The 21,813-nt window shown below is 40.2% G+C and overlaps 1 protein-coding gene across 1 annotated transcript in view; it reads right to left on the bottom strand.

Annotated features, from left to right (window-relative positions):
• wdfy3 (WD repeat and FYVE domain containing 3) overlaps positions 1 to 21,813 on the bottom strand; it is an 86,604-nt gene that overhangs the window by 54,062 nt on the left and 10,729 nt on the right. The window contains exons 5-15 of the mRNA XM_054610292.1: positions 20,915 to 21,107; positions 20,407 to 20,593; positions 20,135 to 20,301; positions 16,103 to 16,582; positions 15,156 to 15,266; positions 12,785 to 12,978; positions 9,673 to 9,944; positions 8,391 to 8,588; positions 6,157 to 6,240; positions 3,233 to 3,428; positions 2,746 to 2,960 (exon numbers count right to left, since the gene is read on the bottom strand). Of these exons, the coding sequence (XP_054466267.1) occupies positions 2,746 to 2,960; positions 3,233 to 3,428; positions 6,157 to 6,240; positions 8,391 to 8,588; positions 9,673 to 9,944; positions 12,785 to 12,978; positions 15,156 to 15,266; positions 16,103 to 16,582; positions 20,135 to 20,301; positions 20,407 to 20,593; positions 20,915 to 21,107 (2,297 nt within the window). The remainder of the gene's footprint in view (positions 1 to 2,745; positions 2,961 to 3,232; positions 3,429 to 6,156; positions 6,241 to 8,390; positions 8,589 to 9,672; positions 9,945 to 12,784; positions 12,979 to 15,155; positions 15,267 to 16,102; positions 16,583 to 20,134; positions 20,302 to 20,406; positions 20,594 to 20,914; positions 21,108 to 21,813) is intronic.

Below are 21,813 nucleotides of genomic sequence, written 5' to 3'. Positions count from 1 at the left end.
AAAAATACACCAACAAAGAAGAAAAACAAACAGGATGAATCACATGGCAATATGATATTACTGTTCAACAAAATTTCAAAAATGACCTTTCAATGACCCATAACAAAATCCATATGACCATCCACAACTTACAGTAGACAAACTGAACTGTTGATAAACTTTACTCCAAATGTTAATCAGTGTTTGAAAAATTAAACGGCTACTTTTTTCAATCTCTAATAGCTGATCAGGTTCATATTATAAATAAATAAAAACAGGATGAAGTCTGAAAAACAATACGGCAACAAGCTGTAAGTCTGTAGCTGACATACTTTCATTACAGAGACATGAAACATATCAGATACAAACTCTATTCAAACGTCATGTCAGCTAGCTAAGTAATGCTGGGAGAGACAGAAAATTTGAACAAATCATCACGTATATTACAGCTACGTTATGTCAACAGCTACAGAACATTCATTTAGTGTGTTGTCAAATTACGTGGAAGGTTCTCTTGTTAAAATATATTTCATTGAACACAACACAAGTCCATGACTTTTCCTGATTTTTTTCATCTCAGTGGAAACCCTGAATCTTTTACGGTTGTACTTTGTCTAGTTACCCACCAGCTTTTATGTGACTATAATTCTTTCATATTTAAGTCAAATTCTGTTTTTCATCAGCCCTCATTGACTGCATTCGATGCTTGTTGTCACTGTTTGGTGTTACAGCAAACTCAACTTTCTAAATCCTTTCAGTGGCTTTAAAGTGGAAGTACTTGTTGAGCCCAGGATTTAAACTAAGCCGGACCACACTCACCACTAAACCTACAAAAAAGCATGCGGAGAAACCAAATTCATGTGCGAGTGTTATGTGACTTTGGACAAGAAGATAATAAATATATGTAATGCGGTTTTTTCGGTAAGAACTTTCCATAAGACTCAAACACATTTAAAAGAAAAATGTTGAAAATTGTTCATCACCATAATATGCATGTTTTACAATAATTTTAATATAGAAATAAACAAGTGAGGCGGCTCCAACCAATTGTAAATACGTCCTCTAAGTTCTAATGAAGCTGTGAAGGACTCTGGGTAAAAGCCTCCATCTAATTGTATGCAGTATGTTCAGTCATTAAACACTTCCCAGGTTGACTTCTACTCCTCAACAGCTGTGGTTAAGGGCATGTTTTAGTCTGTTTAAAAGTCAATGAGAAGGTTGACTGGAATGCAAAGTGATGGTTGGTGTCAGCTGTCAGTGAGCGACACCACCGGCAGGAACGAGACCAAACAAAAAGACTCCGGAGATTAGCTGGGGCTGATGTTAGCAGAGGGAAAAAAAGAAACACAGGAAGGAGGAGAGGAAGAATGAGGAAGACTGACAGCACAAGATTGAGGCAGAGAGACAGAAGAGGAGGGAGGGACAGATTGACAGCTACAGATATGTTAAACTGCAGCACAATGACGAGTGGGGGGGATATCAGCCAGGGATTTACATATAAAAAGAGGCAAACGTGTGCACGTCAAATAACTCCCCCCCCCCGTTCCTCAAACCCCAATCTCCCATCTCACTTAACTAGTCAAGCGGGAAATGAGAGCGGCTCAGTTTAGTCTGCATACGTAGCGTTTTTCTTTCACACACTGTCAAAGAAGATTACGCTTCTCAAACAGAAAAAAATAACTCTTTGTATATCTCATTAGGTAAAAACTAAAAGTAAGCATGTTGGAAAGCTAAAGGTGAACATGTTCAGACGCTAGCAAGATGCTTAATATTGTACAGTAAACATGGTGACATGAGCATATTAGTAGGTCGGTTCCTCAGTGGATGGAGAACTTAGGTTCCCATCTCATTCCCCATCAAATTTTCCTGTCATCTTTCTGCTTTTCGACTACCAAATAAAAGCATAAAATGCCCCCAAAAACAAGAATATTAAAAAAACAGCAACATAAAAACATCTTAATGTGCTCCAAATTAATATTTCGTACTAAACGTTAGCATGTTAAAAAGCTAAATGTTACATGGGTAATAGCCAGCCTGCTAATGTGACTTTTTTTATCAATGTTAACATGTATGTTAGCGGTATCCAATCAGCATGCTAACGTCCGTTTTTAATGCATGTTACATGTATGTTAGCGGTATCCTATTTGCATGCTAACGTCCCTTTTTATACATGCTAACATTTTTGTTAGTGGTATCCTATTTGCATGCTCATGTCCCTTTTTTATCCATGTTAACATGCATGTTAGCGGTATCCTATTTTCATGTTAACAGTAGCGTTTAGCTCAAAGTACAATAAAGGCTTTGTTGAATCCCAAAACTATACAAACAACAAACTCTTGATTGAAGTAACAACATTGTTTTTCTTCAATTTAAATGTTTTTTTGGGGGGGGGAAGTAATTTGATGGTAATCATTTTGAGATTAGTTCATTTAATATCAGAGTAGCATTATAATTGTATAATATAATTATGCACAAGGACCAGCTGCACTATGTTTTGTGATTGTATCAAAATACTTATTAACAACACCCGTCCAGAGGAGGCTTTAGATATAACAAAAAATAAATAAAATGGAATAAGAAAACAAATACATCCACAAAAATAAGTCCACAACATACCAAATGCAGATGTGTCTACTGGGGAATAAGTTGTGAGAACGATGTTTGTTCCCTTTCAGCCATGATTTAATACCTCCATTAAAAAAGGATGTTTTAAGGGTTGTAGTACCACACATAAGAGAGGTTAAAATCCTGATCCAGGTCCAGTACCTGAGTGCCATCGGCTGCAGGGCCTGAGAAGCCAGCCTCTCAAACATCCTCTGCAGCGGCGGGTGTAGCGGATGGTCCTCATCGCCCAGCGCCTGACTGCAGCGCTGCAACAGCCGCTGGTGGAGGCAGGCCTCGCACAGAACCTGCTGGTTCCTCTCACTGTTCACCAGGAGCTGCAGGATGTTGGCCACTGCCAGCTGCAGGTCCAGGGCGTGCTGGAGGGGAAACAGAAGGTGGATTTCAGTATTTAATATTTGATTTACAGGATAGTTGTGCAACCTTGATTTTTCAGCCATTAAGTTTATCTGATTATCTCAAAAACTATTTCTAAATTCATTATCTATAAAATATAGAATATTTAAAGACACATGCACATGTGACAAACTATTAAAACCTCTGTGTCCAAGTTCCCTGACCTACAAGTAACCCCTTCACCCACTTCAGCAGGAAGCACATGTTAGCACATTTCCTTCCTGCGTTTCCTCACCTCTGGCTGGCTGTCGGAGCAGACGGAGGGCAGCAGGTCCAGTATGGCCAGGACGGCCCCCGGGTGGATGACCACCATGTCAGACGAGGAAGAGGACGAGGAGGAAGCCGGGTGGAAGGCGTTGGCCAAGTGGAGCTTCAGGTCGGTCACTGCTTTGACTGGGGCGGGAGGGCCCGACGTACCGTAGTAGCCTTGTCTGGGAGCACACGGAGACGTTAGGTTCAGTCCAGTTGAGTCAAAATAAAGTTATTTATAAAAAGTTTACTGAAAGGGCAAAGTGTAAAAACATTCTCAGGAAACAGCACAAAACTTTAGTTTATTTCTTTTTAGGTTATTTTTGTCGAGAGGTAAACCTACTACAATTTTATAATTAGTTTAGCGTTTTGTTCTTCTACGGGAAACCTCCTGTTCCCTGTTAATAATGGTTATGAGAATATTCTAATTTCAGTTTAATCCTAGATGGGATAAAAAACACTTGCTAGTCTGTTTCCTTCATTATTTGGAGGCCCTACTTTACTGTAAAATATGCAACTGTGTCAGCTAAATATTCAGATTTACTGATGTTACTGTGTTTGCCGGGAAATGTTCACAGCTCAGTGGAAACATTCTTATAATGAGGACGGAGATAATGACAACTTTTTGTCAGCGGTCTTCACACGTCAGAGATCGAGGTGTCATACGGCTACGGTATGATCTAAAAAACGTTAGAGAGCTGGAGATCTGCTGGGGCCTGCAGGCGGCCAAGTAGACAAACAGCGAATCTTATTGTATATCTGGACATCTAAATTATTTTTCTTCTTCATTTCCAGCCACAGACGCAGCTGACTTGTGATTGGCTGCTGGTGGAACACATGAGAAGCTTCAGCAGTAATTCAACGTGGTGGTAAAAGCTTGAGAAAGCCAATTAGGGTCTGAATTCCCTACAAGATACATACCTTAATTGTATACAGTCTATTACTGTAAAAGAAGTACTAACTGACTCATATTGTTGATTTTTTTTATACCTAAATCTTAATTTAGGAATCTAAAGCTCTCGCTGTGTCACCTTCACAGCCTTAATAATCAAAACACTGATTGCTTCAATTTGCACCTCAAACTGCCGCCATGTTGTTCGAGGGCAAAAGCTCATTCATGGCACGAGACGACGCGGAGCCGCTGAGCATCATTTAGATCGAGATTAAATCACGGGAGACGTTTTCATTTGAATCAAACCAAGCAAGTCTTCAGCAATTAGCGTCACTCTTTCCTCACATTTTGAGTTCCGAGATCATTTTGAGAACAGAAAACTGTTTTATAATCCACACAAAATAAAATTTTAGGTTGTTGAATGATTGCAGTGAGGCAGGAATTGTGTGTTTTTTTTTTTTTTAAAGCAATTAAGTCCACAAAGAGGAGCTTTAATTATCTATAATTGTCACATTATTCAACTTCATGAATATGCAGCGGATCTAAACAGACGACTACAAGGAGCAGACCACCAGTTTCATCTTGACAGTCATTATAGTTCACTCAGGCAGAGTACATTTTAAAAAGTCCAAACTGTTTTTCTTTCCTTTTAAATGAAATTCAAAGAGTCTGGGTTTAAGGGTGAGAACTTTCAGCTGAGAGGAAAGAGAAGAAAGCGGGAAGAAGAGGAATGTGAAGTAAAGTAACTTCAGACTGAGAGCAATTTAACGGATTCTGTTCATGTTTCCTCTCTGGAAAAGTGGTTCACATTACGTCTTTAGACAGAAATGTATCCAAGGAAGTAACAAGAAAAATATCCTTCACTTTAGTATGTGATATAATACTATACTCATGATAGGAATTAGAAGATATCAACCGAATCAAGAATATATTTGACCTTTTTTTTAATTTCTAGCAAATCGAGGTTGAAGAGTTTAAAAGGTAATTAAGCAATAACTGAAATGATTAGTCGCTTAACCAACTAGTTGATCAACAGAAAATAAATTCAGTCATTTTTCAAAAGGGATTTATCAGCAACAATGCAGGACATCATTTGGTCTCAAATGCAAGGATTTGTTGATTTTATGTGATTTATAGGCTGAAACTAACGATTTTTTATTTTCGATTAACCTGCCACTCACTCTCTAGATTAAAGGCACAAAGTGTATCATTTAGGGGGATCTATTAGCAGAAATGAAATATAATATTCAGAACTATGTTTTTATTAGTGTCTTATCACATTAACAATAAAACTTGTTGTGTTTTTGTCACCTTAGAATGAGTCCTTCATATCTACATAGGGAGCAGGTCTTCTTCATTGAGTTTGCCATGTTTCTACGGTAGCCCAGAACGGACAAACCAAACTCTGGCTTTCGAGATAGACATTTCACGTTTGCCACCAAATCCTTCTTTACAATGTCCCTTAATCAATAACGTATTTGTCTACAAAACAACATCACAATTTCAAACAGCGAGACCCGAAAAAGCAGCATAAAATCCTCATATTGGAGAGGTTGGATCCATCAAATGTTTGCAAAACTATTAACGGGTGCGGATACATTTTTGTAGACCAACTAATTAATCTACTAACTAATAGTTTCAGCTTCAGGTAGTTTGAATCTTTGGGGTTTGGTCGCACAAACTGCGCAATTTGAAGATGTTTACTTTGGCTCTTTTTTTCAATATTGCTTGACATGTTTAAATAAATGATAGATCAAATGATCAAAAATACACTAAATAGAATATAAGTTAATGAAAACAAGCACTGGTTGTGGAGTATAAATGTTGTGGAACACCTTTTTTAAAAAAAAATCTGTTACCTTACCATATTTTAATGATTTGCGAAAAGATTCTTGTGATTGTTAGAAGAGTTAGCGGTCATTTTGGCCACTAGTGGGCGCTCTACGTGTCGACTAAAGGTGAGGAAAAATGCAAAGGGAGGGATGAGGGTGAGGAAAGTGGCAGAGCGCTGTAGCTACCTCTTCCTGGCGAGTGCTGGCGTGCCCCACGGCGAGGGCAGCGAGGTCTCATGAGTCAGGCAGGGAGGCACCTGCTCCGCACGACTGCACAGCAACACACACACACACACACGAACAAACACACACACACACACACACACACACACACATATGCAGCCGCGCAGATTTAGACCAGGCCGGGGATGAACAGCCAGACAGCACCAGAGGAAGAAAGAAGGAAAGAAAGAAGGAAAGAAAGAAGCTGTTAGTGGAAAGCTGGAAGGAGAAACAGGTTCAGAGCTACAGCTGGAGGAAACATGCAGCTAGAGCTACACATGGGCCGCACACGTGGTGTTGTCATGACGACATCGGACTTTAACTTTAATACAGCTGGCATGCATTGAGACTCCGTTAATAAATGTGCTCTGCAAACATAATCATTTGATGGTGACCTGCAGGTGGTGCAAACAAGTGCAGATTAATGATTCTGTTTGTGTCTTAAGTGAAATGGTAAACAAGTGTAATCAATTAGCTGAGAACGGCATCTAAACAGTCAGAACGATCCTTTATCTCACAATAAATGCTTAAAACATGTGTGTTTCTATGTATGTCAACAATATTTGGTGTTTCTTTCTTGTTTTGTTGCTACAGTAGTAATTCATTTCTCAACATCACTCATTTTGCCATCATTACAGAACTACCAGACTGTGCAGCTGATTTAGAACCACAGTAAAGTGTCTGTATTAAATCTCTTCCACAGTTTCTCAGCTGCCACAGTTCAGCCATGTGTGTCTCGGATGAAGAGGTCAACTGAGTCAGAGCTGAGACCACGAGGCTGAACACAGCTGTGGACCTGCTTCTGCACTTTCTCCTCACTGATCTGAACCTACAATGTAAACCAGTATAGCTTGATTCACAAACATCTTTGTCTTCTTTAGTGCTATATTGCTAATAGCTCACATTTTGGTATGGATCTTTACTGTAGCGGAGAATAATGTTGGAATAAAATGCAGTAAATTAACCTTGTGTCACATGTAATCTACAGGAGGACCAGCAAAGGAGCAAAGTGATGTACTGCCGTGGACTTGTATCCATCTGTGCTCTCTTCAAAGCCACCAGACTCCTTTGATAAAAACAGTAATTGTACGTTGCAGAACATGGTAACGCTGCCACGATCGGTAATTAGTTTTTTGTTATTTTGTGACTTTGGTGAATCCAAACCAACCCTTTAAAACACTATAGTCACACAAAACACAAACTAACTAACCAATAGAGGCAGCAGTGAATCAGCAACTTCTGCTCTGCAAAGGAAAATGACTGATTTTGTCAATGGAGTCTGGGGGCTTTAAAGAGAGCATAGATAACGGCTTCAGTTCCTGTCAGAAAGGCTGTCTGATGGCAATCTGAGGCGGTGATAAACTCTAAATGTAGCGCAAATATCGATATTTTTAAGTGTTTCAAATACAACCACAGCAGCACATTGGTTTTCTCCAGTGCTGGTTCTCCAAACACCATCTACTGTAGGTAATACTCTTGACTATGGATGAACCCACTTCAAAACATCCAAACTATCCCTTTAAAAATGACCATTTCTCACTTGCTTCAGTATGTAGGCTTACGTTTTTCTAGTTCACCTAAAAACACTGTTCTTAATCTCAATAACGCCACATCGTGGATCTTGAATGCTCCTCGAGGGTTCTCTTAAGGTTCAAAAGGAGGCCAAACATAACAAGTGGATCCCTCATGAGAACAAGACACATTTTATGAAGGATTCTAGAAAAACATGAGGTTCTTGTTCTACTACAGTAACGTTCTCGAGGAACATGTGGCTGCTATGTGCTGAACTCCAACCAAAGGCTCTGTGAGAACCCACTGATCTTCTCTCACACAATAACTCATTCAGTGATGACAAGTGCTCATTAAACTGTTGATTTGTTTAACCACCAACTGTAAATATAAGAATAACGTGTTGACAGTGTGTTATTTATTGAGTAGCTCTAAAAGCCTGACTACAGGCAAAGAGATGCATCTGAACCTTTTGGACTGATTTATGGTGCAATATATTAATGAAGGTCTCAGTCAAAACACAAAAAAACAGCTGGGAGAGTGATTTCCTACTGTAGATTACATTCTGACAGTTGGCTCTAGGATAACACTACTTTAGAAACATGGTCATTTGTATTTTGCAGAACAGAATCTCACACTTTGTGCTTCATAAACTGGTTGAAAATCGAGCGCGTCTGTAACCCTCTGACCTGTCAAAGGAGTCGGTGGCCATCTTGTACAGGTAGATGAAGAGCTTGCTGCAGTGTTTGAGTGTGGGACAGACGCTGTCCCCCGCGCAGCCTCCGGGGGCAGCCTCGTCCTCCAGCAGCCTCTGGAAGGGCTGAGCGTTGGAGGGGAAGACGGCCGTGGGACCGAGCTTCTTGGTGTCGGAGAAACAGCCCAGCAGCCTGGTGGAGAGGGGACAAAGTGGTAATCATGAGGACAGTTTGCTTTTAGAAACGATAACACCACATGATACTGCAGAAAGAATGTCTATCCTCTACGCTGCATTAGTCTGGTAGTAAAGTATTACTAAATAAAGCCCAATCTGCACTGGACTCCAACTCTTTGAGAACCCTTTGTGATTTAGGAATTTAACCGACATATTTACATTTGCTGCAGTGGTCCACAAAACAAAGTCTGAATACAATTAAAATATTAATTGGATAAAAAGCTACATTTTTCTGATTGTAAAAATGTCATACCTAGCAAAAATCTATTTTCTGTGAGTTTGTTATTGTTAATAATACATCCTGAAAAGCATAATTATTTTAATGAATGGCTAAGTCTGTGTTTAGGGTTGGTGAGTAAATTGTTACATGTACAAATTTAATGTCACCGTAATCCGTTACAGTTACTGAAAGAAATACGCAATTAAATTACAGTTTCAAAATGTTGGTTTTGCTGTTTGCCGGTCCCATTTTTTTATACGCTAAAAATTGATTGATGGCAACAAAAGGCCAAGATATGGTTGCCAATTTCTTAAAAATGGTTGCCAATGGTAACCTGGCAACAGTTACTGCCGCGCCTTGAGCTTATATGTAGAATATAACATTAATTCTGTTGATTTGCTCCATTCAATTAGGAGTATGCACTCTTTGAGCTATGTTTTCGATTGCTTCAGTTTTCATTTCTATCATCTCTCAACTGCCATTCCATTCAGGACATGTGGCAAAGAACGCCATTCAACCTGGAAATTCAACAATATTTTTCCTTCTGTAATCAGAATAAGTCCATAACATTACTGTCGCGATGTTTAAAACATTTCTTAGAAAGTAATCAAATAGAAATACTACTTTTGTCAAGTTATAAATATAGTTACATAACTCATTACAGGGTAACAAGTAATCTGTTCCCAACAAAACCAAAAGTATGTAGAAATATCTTCTAAAACTAAACTATTTAAAGGTTAAGAACTCAGATGATCTTTGCATTAATACAAGTCACAGGAGAGGCCTCAGGTATCTCTGGTTCTGGGCGAACAGTCCTCACCTCACAGCGTCTGCCAGCTTCTCGTACTGGATCTCCGTGCGGAAGAAGTGTGAGTTGGCGGGCTCGTAGCGCATGGCGGCGGTGAGCGTGCAGATGACGGTGTGCAGAAGCTCGAAGACCTGGTTCTGGTTGACGCGCTCCCAGCCGTGGCGCGGCGGCTGGCAGAGCGAGCGCTCCATGGCGACCAGCAGGGACGTGAGGTAGACGAAGCCGCCCACCTTGCGGAACACCGTCCGGGTCCGGTGGCTCTCACGCAACACCGCTAACAAAGCCTGGAGACGGGGAGAAGCAATACATTAGATTTGTACAGTTCAAATTCTTTATATATATAATATTTTGATATATTTGTGGTCCCATATTTTGTCATACATCCTCTGTCATACATCCTCTGTTTCACCTTCTCTGCATCGCATCTTACTTATTTTACATTTTGCTACTCAATTATTCTCCCCCATGTTGAATTTTATATTTGTTTTTTTTAACGCCTCATTCCATCACACATCTGTTCATCTACTCATTTCATTCTTCTTCTACGGTGAGACATATTCATGAGCCCCCTTAGGGAATTCTTTGTCTTTTTCCCCCTCACTGCTTTATTCCAAGTTTTTGTAGGATTTGCATTTGCAAGTAAACCTGAACTGAAACATCAAACTGTAACCTAGATATGAGTTTGGGGACCTAAAAAAACAGCCTGAGAGCAAAGAACGACTTTGACAGGCAGAGTTTTTAATTAGTGGCGTCTGGGATCGGTGACGGGAGAAGCTTTTCAACGCCACCTGTGAAGTGCAGAGTCGGCACACCGCAGAGCTCTCTACCGCTGGGGGCCATTTTCATTTTTAGCTATTTCAATCCTGTGTCTGAAGGAAGGTGTTTTAAACTCCTCTTGTTGGAATGATGGGTGAAAAACATATTGTAGAATTTAGATAGTTATCATATCTCAACATGTACATGAGCCAACTCTCTCTCTCTTCTCTCTCTCTGCCATCATAACGAAAGCTTGAAACTTAGAAAGCTCTGTAAGAAGCTAGTTATTGGACCTTGAGTTAAGAACATTTCTAGGGTCAAAAATGAACTACTAAATATAACTAATTGTCAATAAATGTGGAAATATCATGGTTATACATCACCATATGAATTTATAACCCTGGATTTTTTTCCCTTTTTGCCCACTTCTACATTGGAATTGTTCATTTTATAAACACTATATTGACCAAAATAATGGGGATAGTTTCAGATATGACGCTTCCCAGTGGAGGAAGAGGGAATAAAAGAGAAGTAAAAACAATGAGATGCTGCAGCGCTGAGCCAGCTGTTTCCTGCTGCATTAAAATACTGCCAGACTCAGCACAGTGGATTTTAAACCAATCACAGGGTGTTGAACACATCCTCTTCCTGTCTTCCAAGGTGGGAAATAACCAGCAGGCTGCGACTATGAGCTGGTTTACTTTACCAGCTGTACGGAGGCCTTGAGGATGATATAGAACCATATCAGGGTTTAACTGAGAGATTAGAGATTTAGATGTGAACTTTTAAAAGGCTAATCAGCTTAATTTTAAGATCTGCAGTGTGTTTCTATCGACGGCACATAAACCATGATGACAAGCGAGGAAAATATGATTTGTATACAAACTGGATTTGATTTAAGTTCTTTGCAGTCTTTTTTTTTGTGAGTGTGATAATTGAAATCTGTGATTAGTGACACGGGGAGCAAAGTGCTGACGGGTTAATCCAGCCCAAGCCTCGAGAAGGCGTGAGAATCACATCGTCTGAAGGAATGGAATTTTGAAAATGCAATTATGCTCCAGAAAATGAGCCGCCATCCTCCTAACCGTGTGTGTGTGTGTGTGTGTGTGTGTGTGTGTGTGTGTGTGTGTGTGTGTGTGTGTGTGTGTGTGTGTGTGTGTGTGTGTGTATGCTTTTATGTGCACCGTACACTTAGCATTCCAGGTTTGAAGCAATTACTGTATGCAGGGCTTCAAATGCACATTGATTTTTTTAAATAACATACTTTTCCTTTCCTCACTGTGTTGTTCTCACAGACTGAAGGTTTTGTTGGTGATGACATCATCTTTCTGAACTCCTTCTTAGCTTCGCAGTATGTCAAGATAAAGTAAAAAATTATCATATTTGAGTTGACAAAGTCCCTAATTTAAAGAAGTTGTACGTTTCCAGATTAAGTTTGAAGTAGAAGTAAGACTATTTTTGCACGTTTTTGAGTCAAACTAATGAGGGCAACATCTTTTGGAAAAAGGTCAAGTATTGAGGGAGAGCGCTGCAGACTGAAGCCGCTAGACAATGTAATCGCTCGGGGCAACTCCTCATAGTCAATGTTCCTCCACAAAAATTGCTTGTTTTTAACGCTGACAGGCTCAGATTGGTATTTTTAAGTTGCTGACAACATAATGGAAAGAATCAATACAGAGAAATAAAACCGTTTTCTTTACCTTCTGCTTCATCTGATCTGTTTGTTACCGTTTGTCTCGCTCAAGAAGTCTCATTCCAAAAGTCTAACGTCCTCGTCCACATTGTCAAAATCAGCTAAATATTCAGCCGTGACATTTCAAATCTTACACTAAGCTACGCTCTCTGTTTGTTGTCTAACGGCAACAAGTCACATGACACAATAACAAACATAACGTGAAAGATAAAGAGAGATGTTTATGTCCATTATTTTGTCACTTATAATAATAATCTGAGCCTGTCAGCGGCAAAAACAAGCACTTTTATTGGACGTATATTTACATTTAGGAGTTTCTCCGAGCTATCATTTAGCAGCTGACAGTTCCAGAGTTCTACCTCAATACTGGACCAATTAAAAAAACTGTTGTCTCCATTAGTCACTTAGACACAAAGACATGTGTAAAGAGGGTCCAGGTTAAAAAAAACAATTCAGTGAAAAGATAGAGATTTTAAATAGATTAAACGTGTGCTAGCTGACATTAATATAACACACTGAGATTAAATGAATGCATTAAAAACGATTGAATAATGTGTGTCAGACAGAGACTGTGTGTGTGTGTGTGTGTGTGTGTGTGTGTGTGTGTGTGTGTGTGTGTGTGTGTGTGTGTGTGTGTGTGTGTGTGTGTGTGTGTGTGTGTGTGTGTGTGGTTACCCGCAGTATGTCGGTCTTCAGCTGCAGCTCACTGGACGGAGCAGAGTGCATGAGGCCCAGCAGCGTCCCCATGTCGTCGTCTCCGCTGGGCGACAGGACGAGCTGCTGGATGATGAGCAGGGCGTGTTCCCGACACTGACGGTACTTCACGATGTTGTGAACGCAGCGGGCGCCGCCGAACTCCCTGAACAGAGCTGGGAGACGGAGAAGGAAAAGGGGTCAGAAACTTAGTCTCTGCACAGGTTATAGTTTTTAACTGGACAAGTTTTAATGAATACACTGCTGTCCAATCATGTGTCGGATGGTCGTATTGAAGGAAACACTACAGTGTTGTTGATCTGTATATTTACTACGCTACAAACACTCATAGTTTCTCCACAACATAGCGTGTATACAAGTGTATTGGGTTAAAGCTAACCGTTATAGCTTAATCCGTACATTATTTTTTACAATTAATGGATTATTTGTATTAAAAAACAGTCCAAAATCCAAATATATTCTATTTACAATCATATAAAGCAAATTTTCACATCAGCAGCTGGAACCCAAAAATGATTACATGCATTTATATTTATAAACAACTGTATTTTTTCAGCAATAGTGGAGTATTTTGGCATCCTCCTATACTCTTTTGACAAAAAGTCAGTTTTTTTCTTATGGGGAACTGAAGAGCTATTATCTATGCTCTCTTCATAGGCACCAGACTCCATTGACAAAAACAATCATTTTACCTGTCAGAACACAGAAGTTGCTGCTGTCTGACTGGTTAGTTGTTGTTTGTGTTATTTAATGCCTTTGGTGAATCCAAACTAACCCCTTTAAAACATTAAATACACACAATAACACAAACTAACCAACAGATTGAAGAAACAGTAGAACAGCAACTCCTGTGTTCTGCGTTGTTGTTTTTATCAATGGAGTCTTGTGACTTTGAAGAGACCATAAAGAGCAGCGTCAGTTCTCTGTCTGACGGCAAGGTAAAGCGCTGAAAACATTCTCAACATAGCGTACACTTAAACTGATACTGATCATCATGTGGCTGTTGCAGAAGCAATTAATGAAGTTATAAAGAATAATGGATTCTCGTGATGTTTGCCGTCTTATCTCAAGAACCTGAATTTAACAATTCAATCTGTTCCCTGATGAGCTGATGTGATTCTGACCCTGAACCTTGCAGTGCTGCATTCTGATCATTTGTGTGACGCACTGAACTTCTTTCCTCTAATTGCCTCTCTAGATACGACCACCAGCTGAAAGCCTCACACACAGAACATAAAGAAGTCCGTGTGTCACAGACGAGGGAACAGAACATCACACACACAGAACATCACATCACATGTTTTTGTGTGTTTTTGACAAAATCAACCAGTCATGATCAAGGTCGAAGAGAGTTCTGAGCTGTCTGTTGGTTTGTCTTTGTGACTCATCGCATTTCTACAGCTGACTGAGACACACACACACACAAACACACAAACATGGAGGGTCAATAAGAGACTGAGTGATGAGGGAGGAGAGGGAGGCAGGTTTAAGGAAACATAATAAGATACTTTATTGATTCCTGGAGTCAGAGACCTCGCTCAGTGGCCCTGAAGACGGAGAGGAATATGTGTCTTGCTCAATGACACTTGAGAAACGTGGACACCGACGGACGCAAATGGGCGTTGGGCTATTTCTTTGGCGGAATTACAATGGCCATAAATGAACGATTTTAGATGTTTGTGTTGTTAGCATTCAAGGTCAAACTTGACGCACATAATTAAAGCCAAAAAGTCAAATGTGTGCGTGATCAGTAGCTCTAAAAACCACAGGTAATGTGGGGTTCTTTGAAAAACCTTGTCTTATCAGATGCAATGTCGCTTTTTCAAGAGACATCATTGAGTAAGAGTTTGGATTAAATGCTTTGTGAACTGTAGTTTTTCAGCTCAATATGGCTCCTCTGCTGTGGAGAAATATTTGTATTTAAACTTTGTAGAGCTACAAAGATGAAGTGGACCGTTTAAAGTGAGGTCTGTTTCCTTCCAAGCTTTTCTTTAATGTTGTTTCTTTTCACTGAATTAAGAGAGTCTTCCTATTATGAGAGAAAAGTGTATCTGAAAGTTACTTATGAAGACACATTAAGGCCTGCCGGTTCTCCCAACGCCGCATTAATCCATAAAGAGTGTCATTACTGTCATCACATAATTAAAACAATATCCTGGATTTAATATGCAATTCAGGACCTTTTTTCCACCCAAACATCGATCATGTGTATGGGGAAGTGTGCACGGGCCTGAAAGTGTGTGTGTGTGTGTGTGTGTGTGTGTGTGTGTGTGTGTGTGTGTGTGTGTGTGTGTGTGTGTGTGTGTGTGTGTGTGTGTGTGTGTGTGTTTACCTGCATTAGTGTTGGTGGTGTTGGAGCCCTGCAGGAGCACAGTCAGCGTCTCCATCACCAGCCAGGCCAACTGCTTCTGCTCCTCTGCTACGGTGTTGTTTTTACAGTCAGCTGAATAGAAGAGAGGTTTATGAGCATTAGATGACTTCATGACATGCATTTAATGGGACGGTAACGATATAATTAAATTAAATTATGCTTTAGCTAAAAGAAAACTGAATTGAATTATGTATTTGTAGAAAAGTAGATTTCTGGCCATAGTTTTCTGTTTTATCTGTTCCTGGTTCAGTTTAGTGCATTTCAGGTCAAGGCCTGAAGTTCTGCTTTTTTTTATGCTGTAAACTGCCATCTTTGAATTTTGTCGTGAACTCTTCATTACTGGATGTCGTTAATTTGACCTCTTTGTATGCATTTACAGACAAGACATAATGCTAACTGATTTGTGCATTTGTCCTTAGCTCAGCTAGCTATTAAAATAATTCCAACCTGAGTACATAATTATCTTTAAAGAGCAACTTAACACCAGCTTTCAGTGGGTTAACTTCTCTCTCTTTCTGCAGCAATGCAGAGTGGTACTTTAGGGCGTTCCAGTGTGTCACCATGACATCACTGTTGGGTGTTTGGGTGGTGTTTTTCACCCTGGTGTTAAGTTACTCATTTAACTCCCATTAGCTGATTTATGAACCGTGAACTATGCAGTTATTTGGATAGTTTTTTTTGCATTTAGCAAGAATTTACAGCATTAAATCCAATTTTATATATAATTATGATTTATGCTTTTAGTTTGGATCAATAAGTTCCTTTTGGGCTACTGCTTTTATGATTCAAGTTAATTTCCTGTCTACAACTCACCTGAAGAGAAGTTGTTAAAAATAAAGTGGAGGAGGCGTGATCGATGCTGCAGCCCCCTAGCAGATTTGCTCAAAAAATAAATAAAAAAACCTCACCTTGGTCATTATTGTGTGGTTGCTGCTGCGTTGCCGGGTCCTTGAGCAAGGCAGCGTACTTGTGCAGCAGGTTGACCAGCACCTCCAGCAGGCCGACCTCCCGCAGCACGTCGCTGAACACGGCGTCGTGCCTGGAGAGCTTCAGCAGCGTGCGGACGGCGGTGATGCTGCAGGCGTGCGACGTGCTGGACTTGAGCAGCACGCTGACACTGAACAGCTCTTTACACGGAACGTAGTTCAGGCTGAAGACCACGAACTCCAGCAGCTCAAAGTACTTGGTCTGGGCCTCGGGCAGCTTGGCCACGCGCTCGGCGAACTGTGACAGTGTGTGCTGCGACTCCAGGATGAAGTAGTTGGCCGGCTCGGCGGAGTAGATGTTCCCGATGGCGTCCAGCAGCATGGAGGCCAGGCGGTTGGTTTTAGTCCGCAGGAAGGCGTTCTGAAGCACCGAGAAGGCCTGGATGTTACGCACCGTGTGGCCTGGAGGAGGAGAGACAAAAGGGTTTGGGATTATGCCGAAAGAAATGTGATTGTCTGATCAGAAAGTCACAAAAAATATATTTGGAATGATCCCAGTTCAGGTGCTTATTGTGGTATCAAAGAATATACGACGATTAAAAGAAAAATGTATAAAAATGTATTCAATTGAATAATAATTTAAGAAGAAAATTGCAAAACTTGTTTCTGCTGCAGTCTTCTGTATTGAAGAAGACTTGAAACTAGAGATTGAGACCATAAACTCATGTTTACAATGTTTACTGAGGGAATAAATCAAGAGAGAAGTAGAGTCATTTTCTCATAGACTTCTATACAACCAGAGGAGTCGCCCCCTGATGGACAGTAGAGAGAATGCAGCTTTAAGACACTTCCACATTGATTATTTTTTTTTTTATAACCAGAGATTACCAGCTGATAATCACATAAAACAGATTTTGTAGGGCAAGACATGGTTCCTTCAGATTTTTCTGAATGAGTCCAAATAATGAAAAATATTTTTTGTATGAAAGACTTTTGCCCTTATCCTGAGATCTGCTATTTCAAACAGTTTATCTCTCTAGAGTCCACAAGACTGGTCTAACTTGAAGTTAAAGCCTGTTCATTCAACATTATCCTTTATCTTTTTTTATACATTATTGTTCTTAAATGGCAAATGTTTGTGGTTTGCTTTGTCGTTGTGCTTTGCAGTTCGTATTCCCTTAACTAAGGATGGAAAGACACAGAAAGTTATTCGCGACCTACACTTCACACACAATCTGACCTCCAATCTGGGGTCGAATATCTAACACATACCACCAACTATGACTCACACTCACACACACACACAAAAAGTGACACTGACATGCATCACCCCACACACACACACACACACACACACACACACACACACACACACACACACACACACACACACACACACACACACACACACACACACACACACACACACACACACAGGCGTTAAGTGAATGTGGCGGGCTAATTAGGCGAGTAAGCGGACCCTCGCACCGTGATGGCTTCTGGTAATGACTTTGCACACAGCTGGAGCTGTCATTAGGGGGTAAACATGAGTGTGTGTTTGTGTGAGCGCCTCTGTGGGCTTCAGTGTGTGTGTGTGTGTGTGTGTGTGTGTGTGTGTGTGTGTGTGTGTGTGTGTGTGTGTGTGTGTGTGTTGTTGTGTTTTCATGAGGAGCTGAGGACAGTTTGTTACTTCGGGGCCGAGGTGACAAGATGTTTGAGGTGTTAAAATCTGACACGAGGAAACATGTCATCATATAAACAAAGTCTTATTAATCAAATCCAATTAAGCATAACCAGGCAAAATAATAGATAAAGCATAAAAACATAATATTTGTCATTAATTGGCTTAAAATAAATACGCAGACTAATAAATGAAGGAATGAGCGCAAGTCAAGGGAAGAATTTAATCTTCTTCTGAAGTCACATTGCTACTTCCTCTGGCTACCATATTATAGTATATTAAAAGGCACTAAATTACATAATAATAATAATAACAACATTATGGCTGCAACTAATGATTATTTTGTTTATCAGCTAATCTGATGTTTATGTTTGAAGGGATTATGGTTCATTTTAATTCTATAAAGAAACATTTTCCAGATAAAACTCCACAAAGCAGCGTAAATACTCACATTACATAATAAAGCGGCTTAAAAAGTGATCCTTTTATAATTCATAATACAACGTCATTCCCTACAATGCATCCGAGTTGTAATGGTTTATTTAATGACAACATATCAACATTTTGTTACTGAAGTGGCATTAATAAATATATTTTAAAATATAATCTTTTTAAGGGGTTTGATATTGGAAAGGTGTAAAATTATGGAAATATCTTACGTCTATTGGTGATTTATTTATCATGTGTCACGCTTCAATGTCATGAACATTATCTTGATTGGGTTTCTTCATATGTCAGATGTTATTTATTTCATTTATTTAGTTTAAATTGGATTGACGAATAAAAAAAAAAAAGAAAAAAAAAAGACTGAAGGTCAACGGGTTCCTGGGCAGCAGAAGTGAACGTTTGGCTCCAGACGATCCTCTCTGAACCACTAAAGGTTCTCCGGACTCCAAAGAGCCCATTTGTATGCAGGAGGCTTCGGGCATTCGTCTCCAGCAGTGTGACAGGCGGCCGAGTTGCCATGGTGTCTGTCAACAGGTTAAGCCTACTGGAATCAGCCAAGCATCAAAGTCATTTCAGGGATTAGGATCTGAGGGGAGGGGGGGGTGGAAACGGTGGCTCTGGGGTAAAAACATGAAGACTTTCTCTACAAGTAATAGCTTTCGTTTTTAGGGCTTCTAGGAGAAAAGCAGTTGGTGGGATTGTGTGGATTTAAGAGGTGAGTCGGGGATCAGAGAATCACTGGGTTGTATCCTGGATGGGGGAGAACATCTTTAACTCCCTTAACATCTACTGTCAACATGTCCCTGAGTTCTTATCGGATGACGGCAATGAATAGAAGATTTAAGAAGTGAGGAGCTTTTTTTTTTTTTTTTTTTTTAAAGCTGTATTTGAAAGATCTGACACCACTCACTCTTCTTTCCACCTTCTATAATTTATTTGATTTATCTTTCAAACGATGTCAACAGGCAGACTTTAGCATTAACCTCTTCCACGTCACACTTCCACGTCCACCCACCGAACCTTTTGAGTTTAACTTATAAAGGTTTAGAGGGTTTAGAACATTATGATCAACGTTTGGCCATCCACATGCTCACTTATGTCTCATGAGTTGTTGTGATTTTTTGGTTGATTATTTACGTTGATTTGATGCTAAATCTAAGATTTTTTTGACCACTCAAAAATCTAAAATCCCTCAAAAATAACACACCAAGACCTTGTGGAGAAAAGGGCATGCTGTGATTTGGTATCTAAAACTTTTGGCATTTAGAGATTTCTGCAGACATATTGGACTTTCATTCACATCACTGAATGTTTTTCTGTATATATGCTCAAGGACTAACCCTAACCCGTTGCAGGAATTCAAAATATTTTATGACTGTTTTCTGCCATCATTGACAGCTGATGTCTCACTCCTCTTTAGTGTGCAAGTAGGGGCTGCGAGTGATCAACGACTGCTGTAGGAGCAGAAATCTAGTCTGTTCTAGGCCACATTTTGGCCTTTGTCAAAGCTCAAAAACTGACATTTATAGAAATATTTGGTCTCATTTTGAACCGGAGCATCTGCAGATTAATTCTATACTAGATATTTTATGATCCACCAAAGTTATGCATGTTACAACTTCAATTTATCCCTTTTTTTGTATTCTTTCCTGCCATCTTACTTTAAGGGAGAAGGGAGCGACAACTGAGTGACAATTGAGTGTTTGTGAGGGGAGATGGAGACACACCTTTTGGAGATCTGCACTCTACTAAGTTCAATCTTCAAGTTTTTTCTGTAACCAAGCATTAGAGGGAGGACATGACTAGTGCATCAAAATCCCTTTAACTCTAAACTCTATATCGCCATCTACTTAGCTGCAGAAATACGGTTGCTATCATTAACGCACCTTTCCCAGAAGGCTGCGGGAGAACAAATCCAGGCAGCAGGAAGGGGGCTCCGGTGGTCAGGCCGGCGGGTTTCAGCTCCGTCACCCCGTACGTGGTCAGACAGGTGACCAGGTTAACCAGGTCCTTCAGAGCGTCCTTCGACTCGTCCTCCTTGGATTGTTCCAGTCTGGATACGAACGAAGAGAGAGAGAGAGAAGCTCGTATGAATGTTCATCAAACACACTATCATGTCGTACATGTCAGCTGATGGGTGAGGAGCTCCGAGTCGTACCTGAGCATGAGGTCGCAGAGGAAGGCGTAACCCTGGCACATGCGGAAGTCGTCCAGCAGGGTCTGCGACACGTCACTGGAGTCCTTGAGGAAGCAGGAGAGGCCGGCGAACATCTCCACAATCTCCAGCGGCGACAGGTCGTCGGACTGCTGCATGTTCTGAACACACGTACCCAGGCATTCCTTCTCTGCGGACGGAGGGGACGGAGGAAGACAGAGTGTGATTTATGAAAAGCAGAACTGTTTTCATTATCAAGCCTATTTGCTGAAGGCATCAGGGTTCTCCAAAAAGGACAAGCGTCCGGTGGAAAATATTAAGTAGCTTTGATACGTGTCCAGTAGTTCAATGCTTTTCTAAACAGCATATTCAGCACACATCAACCTCATTGATTGGACAACCTTTGATAAGATGAAAACTTTAGAATGCTCTCTACGACCACTGTTTATGGAACTGGATCAATATATCTTGGTTATAACTTATAACTACATGTACACAGTTTGTTATTTACCGTGGATGTATTTGACCACGTTGACGCTGAGGCCGTGTCGGGAGATGGTGGTCAGCACCTCCCCCGCGCTCCTCCTCCAGGGCAGGTTGTGGGGGGGGCACCAGGAGGTGATGGCACTGAACAGCAGCTGGAGGTCGTCCTTTTGGGCCAGTTCCTCCGCCGGAGACACAAAGGTGCAGAGCTTCACCAGGATCTGAAAGAGTGGAAAGGGGAAGGAAATTGACCCCAGACGAAGACGAAGGCTTCGGCCTGAAAACTATCTGACAGAACTATTGCTGGAAAAAACAGAGACTTGCAAAGTCTTTCATTGTGGAGATAGATAGTTTGTTACATGTGTCTTTTGTAAGTGACGTCATTAAGATGTGAAAACACAAAAGATTCAAGGACCAAGTTCATAAAGGCAGTATGAGAAAATGAAGTTACACATAACAGGCCAAATTTCCCACCATGATTCCAGTAAGATTTCTATAGATCCTTTTAAATTTGTGCTCTTGTGGATTTGAAGTATCAAACCAAATCAAAAACCCTCTAATATTCTGTACTGATTCTTCACACGCTTTTACAAGACTTCTTGATTCTGCTGAATCAACAACAAATATGTAAATTTGGTGTTCTACATCATGAAAAAGGCAAAACAAATCTAAAACGTCAATTTCAGACTTTTTAAACTGGACCAGACAATAAAAATATTGTTGCTTTTATATATTAAGATGATTATTTATGTGTAAAAGCAATAATCATGACGTATATTATTTATGTTACATTTATTTAGTTTACTTAGAATTGGCTGTATATGTTTTTATTCTGGTTTTGTTTTTGTTTTAATTTTTTCATGAAATAAAATCTATAAAAATTTGTAATTTGTGATTTTGGGCTATACAAAATAAACTGAATCGATT

The sequence above is a fragment of the Anoplopoma fimbria genome, chromosome 13 (assembly GCF_027596085.1).
Source record: "Anoplopoma fimbria isolate UVic2021 breed Golden Eagle Sablefish chromosome 13, Afim_UVic_2022, whole genome shotgun sequence".
NCBI classification, from domain to species: domain Eukaryota; kingdom Metazoa; phylum Chordata; class Actinopteri; order Perciformes; family Anoplopomatidae; genus Anoplopoma; species Anoplopoma fimbria.
Note: the sequence above shows the minus strand (reverse complement) of the source record. Positions and strands in the feature narration are given on the sequence as shown.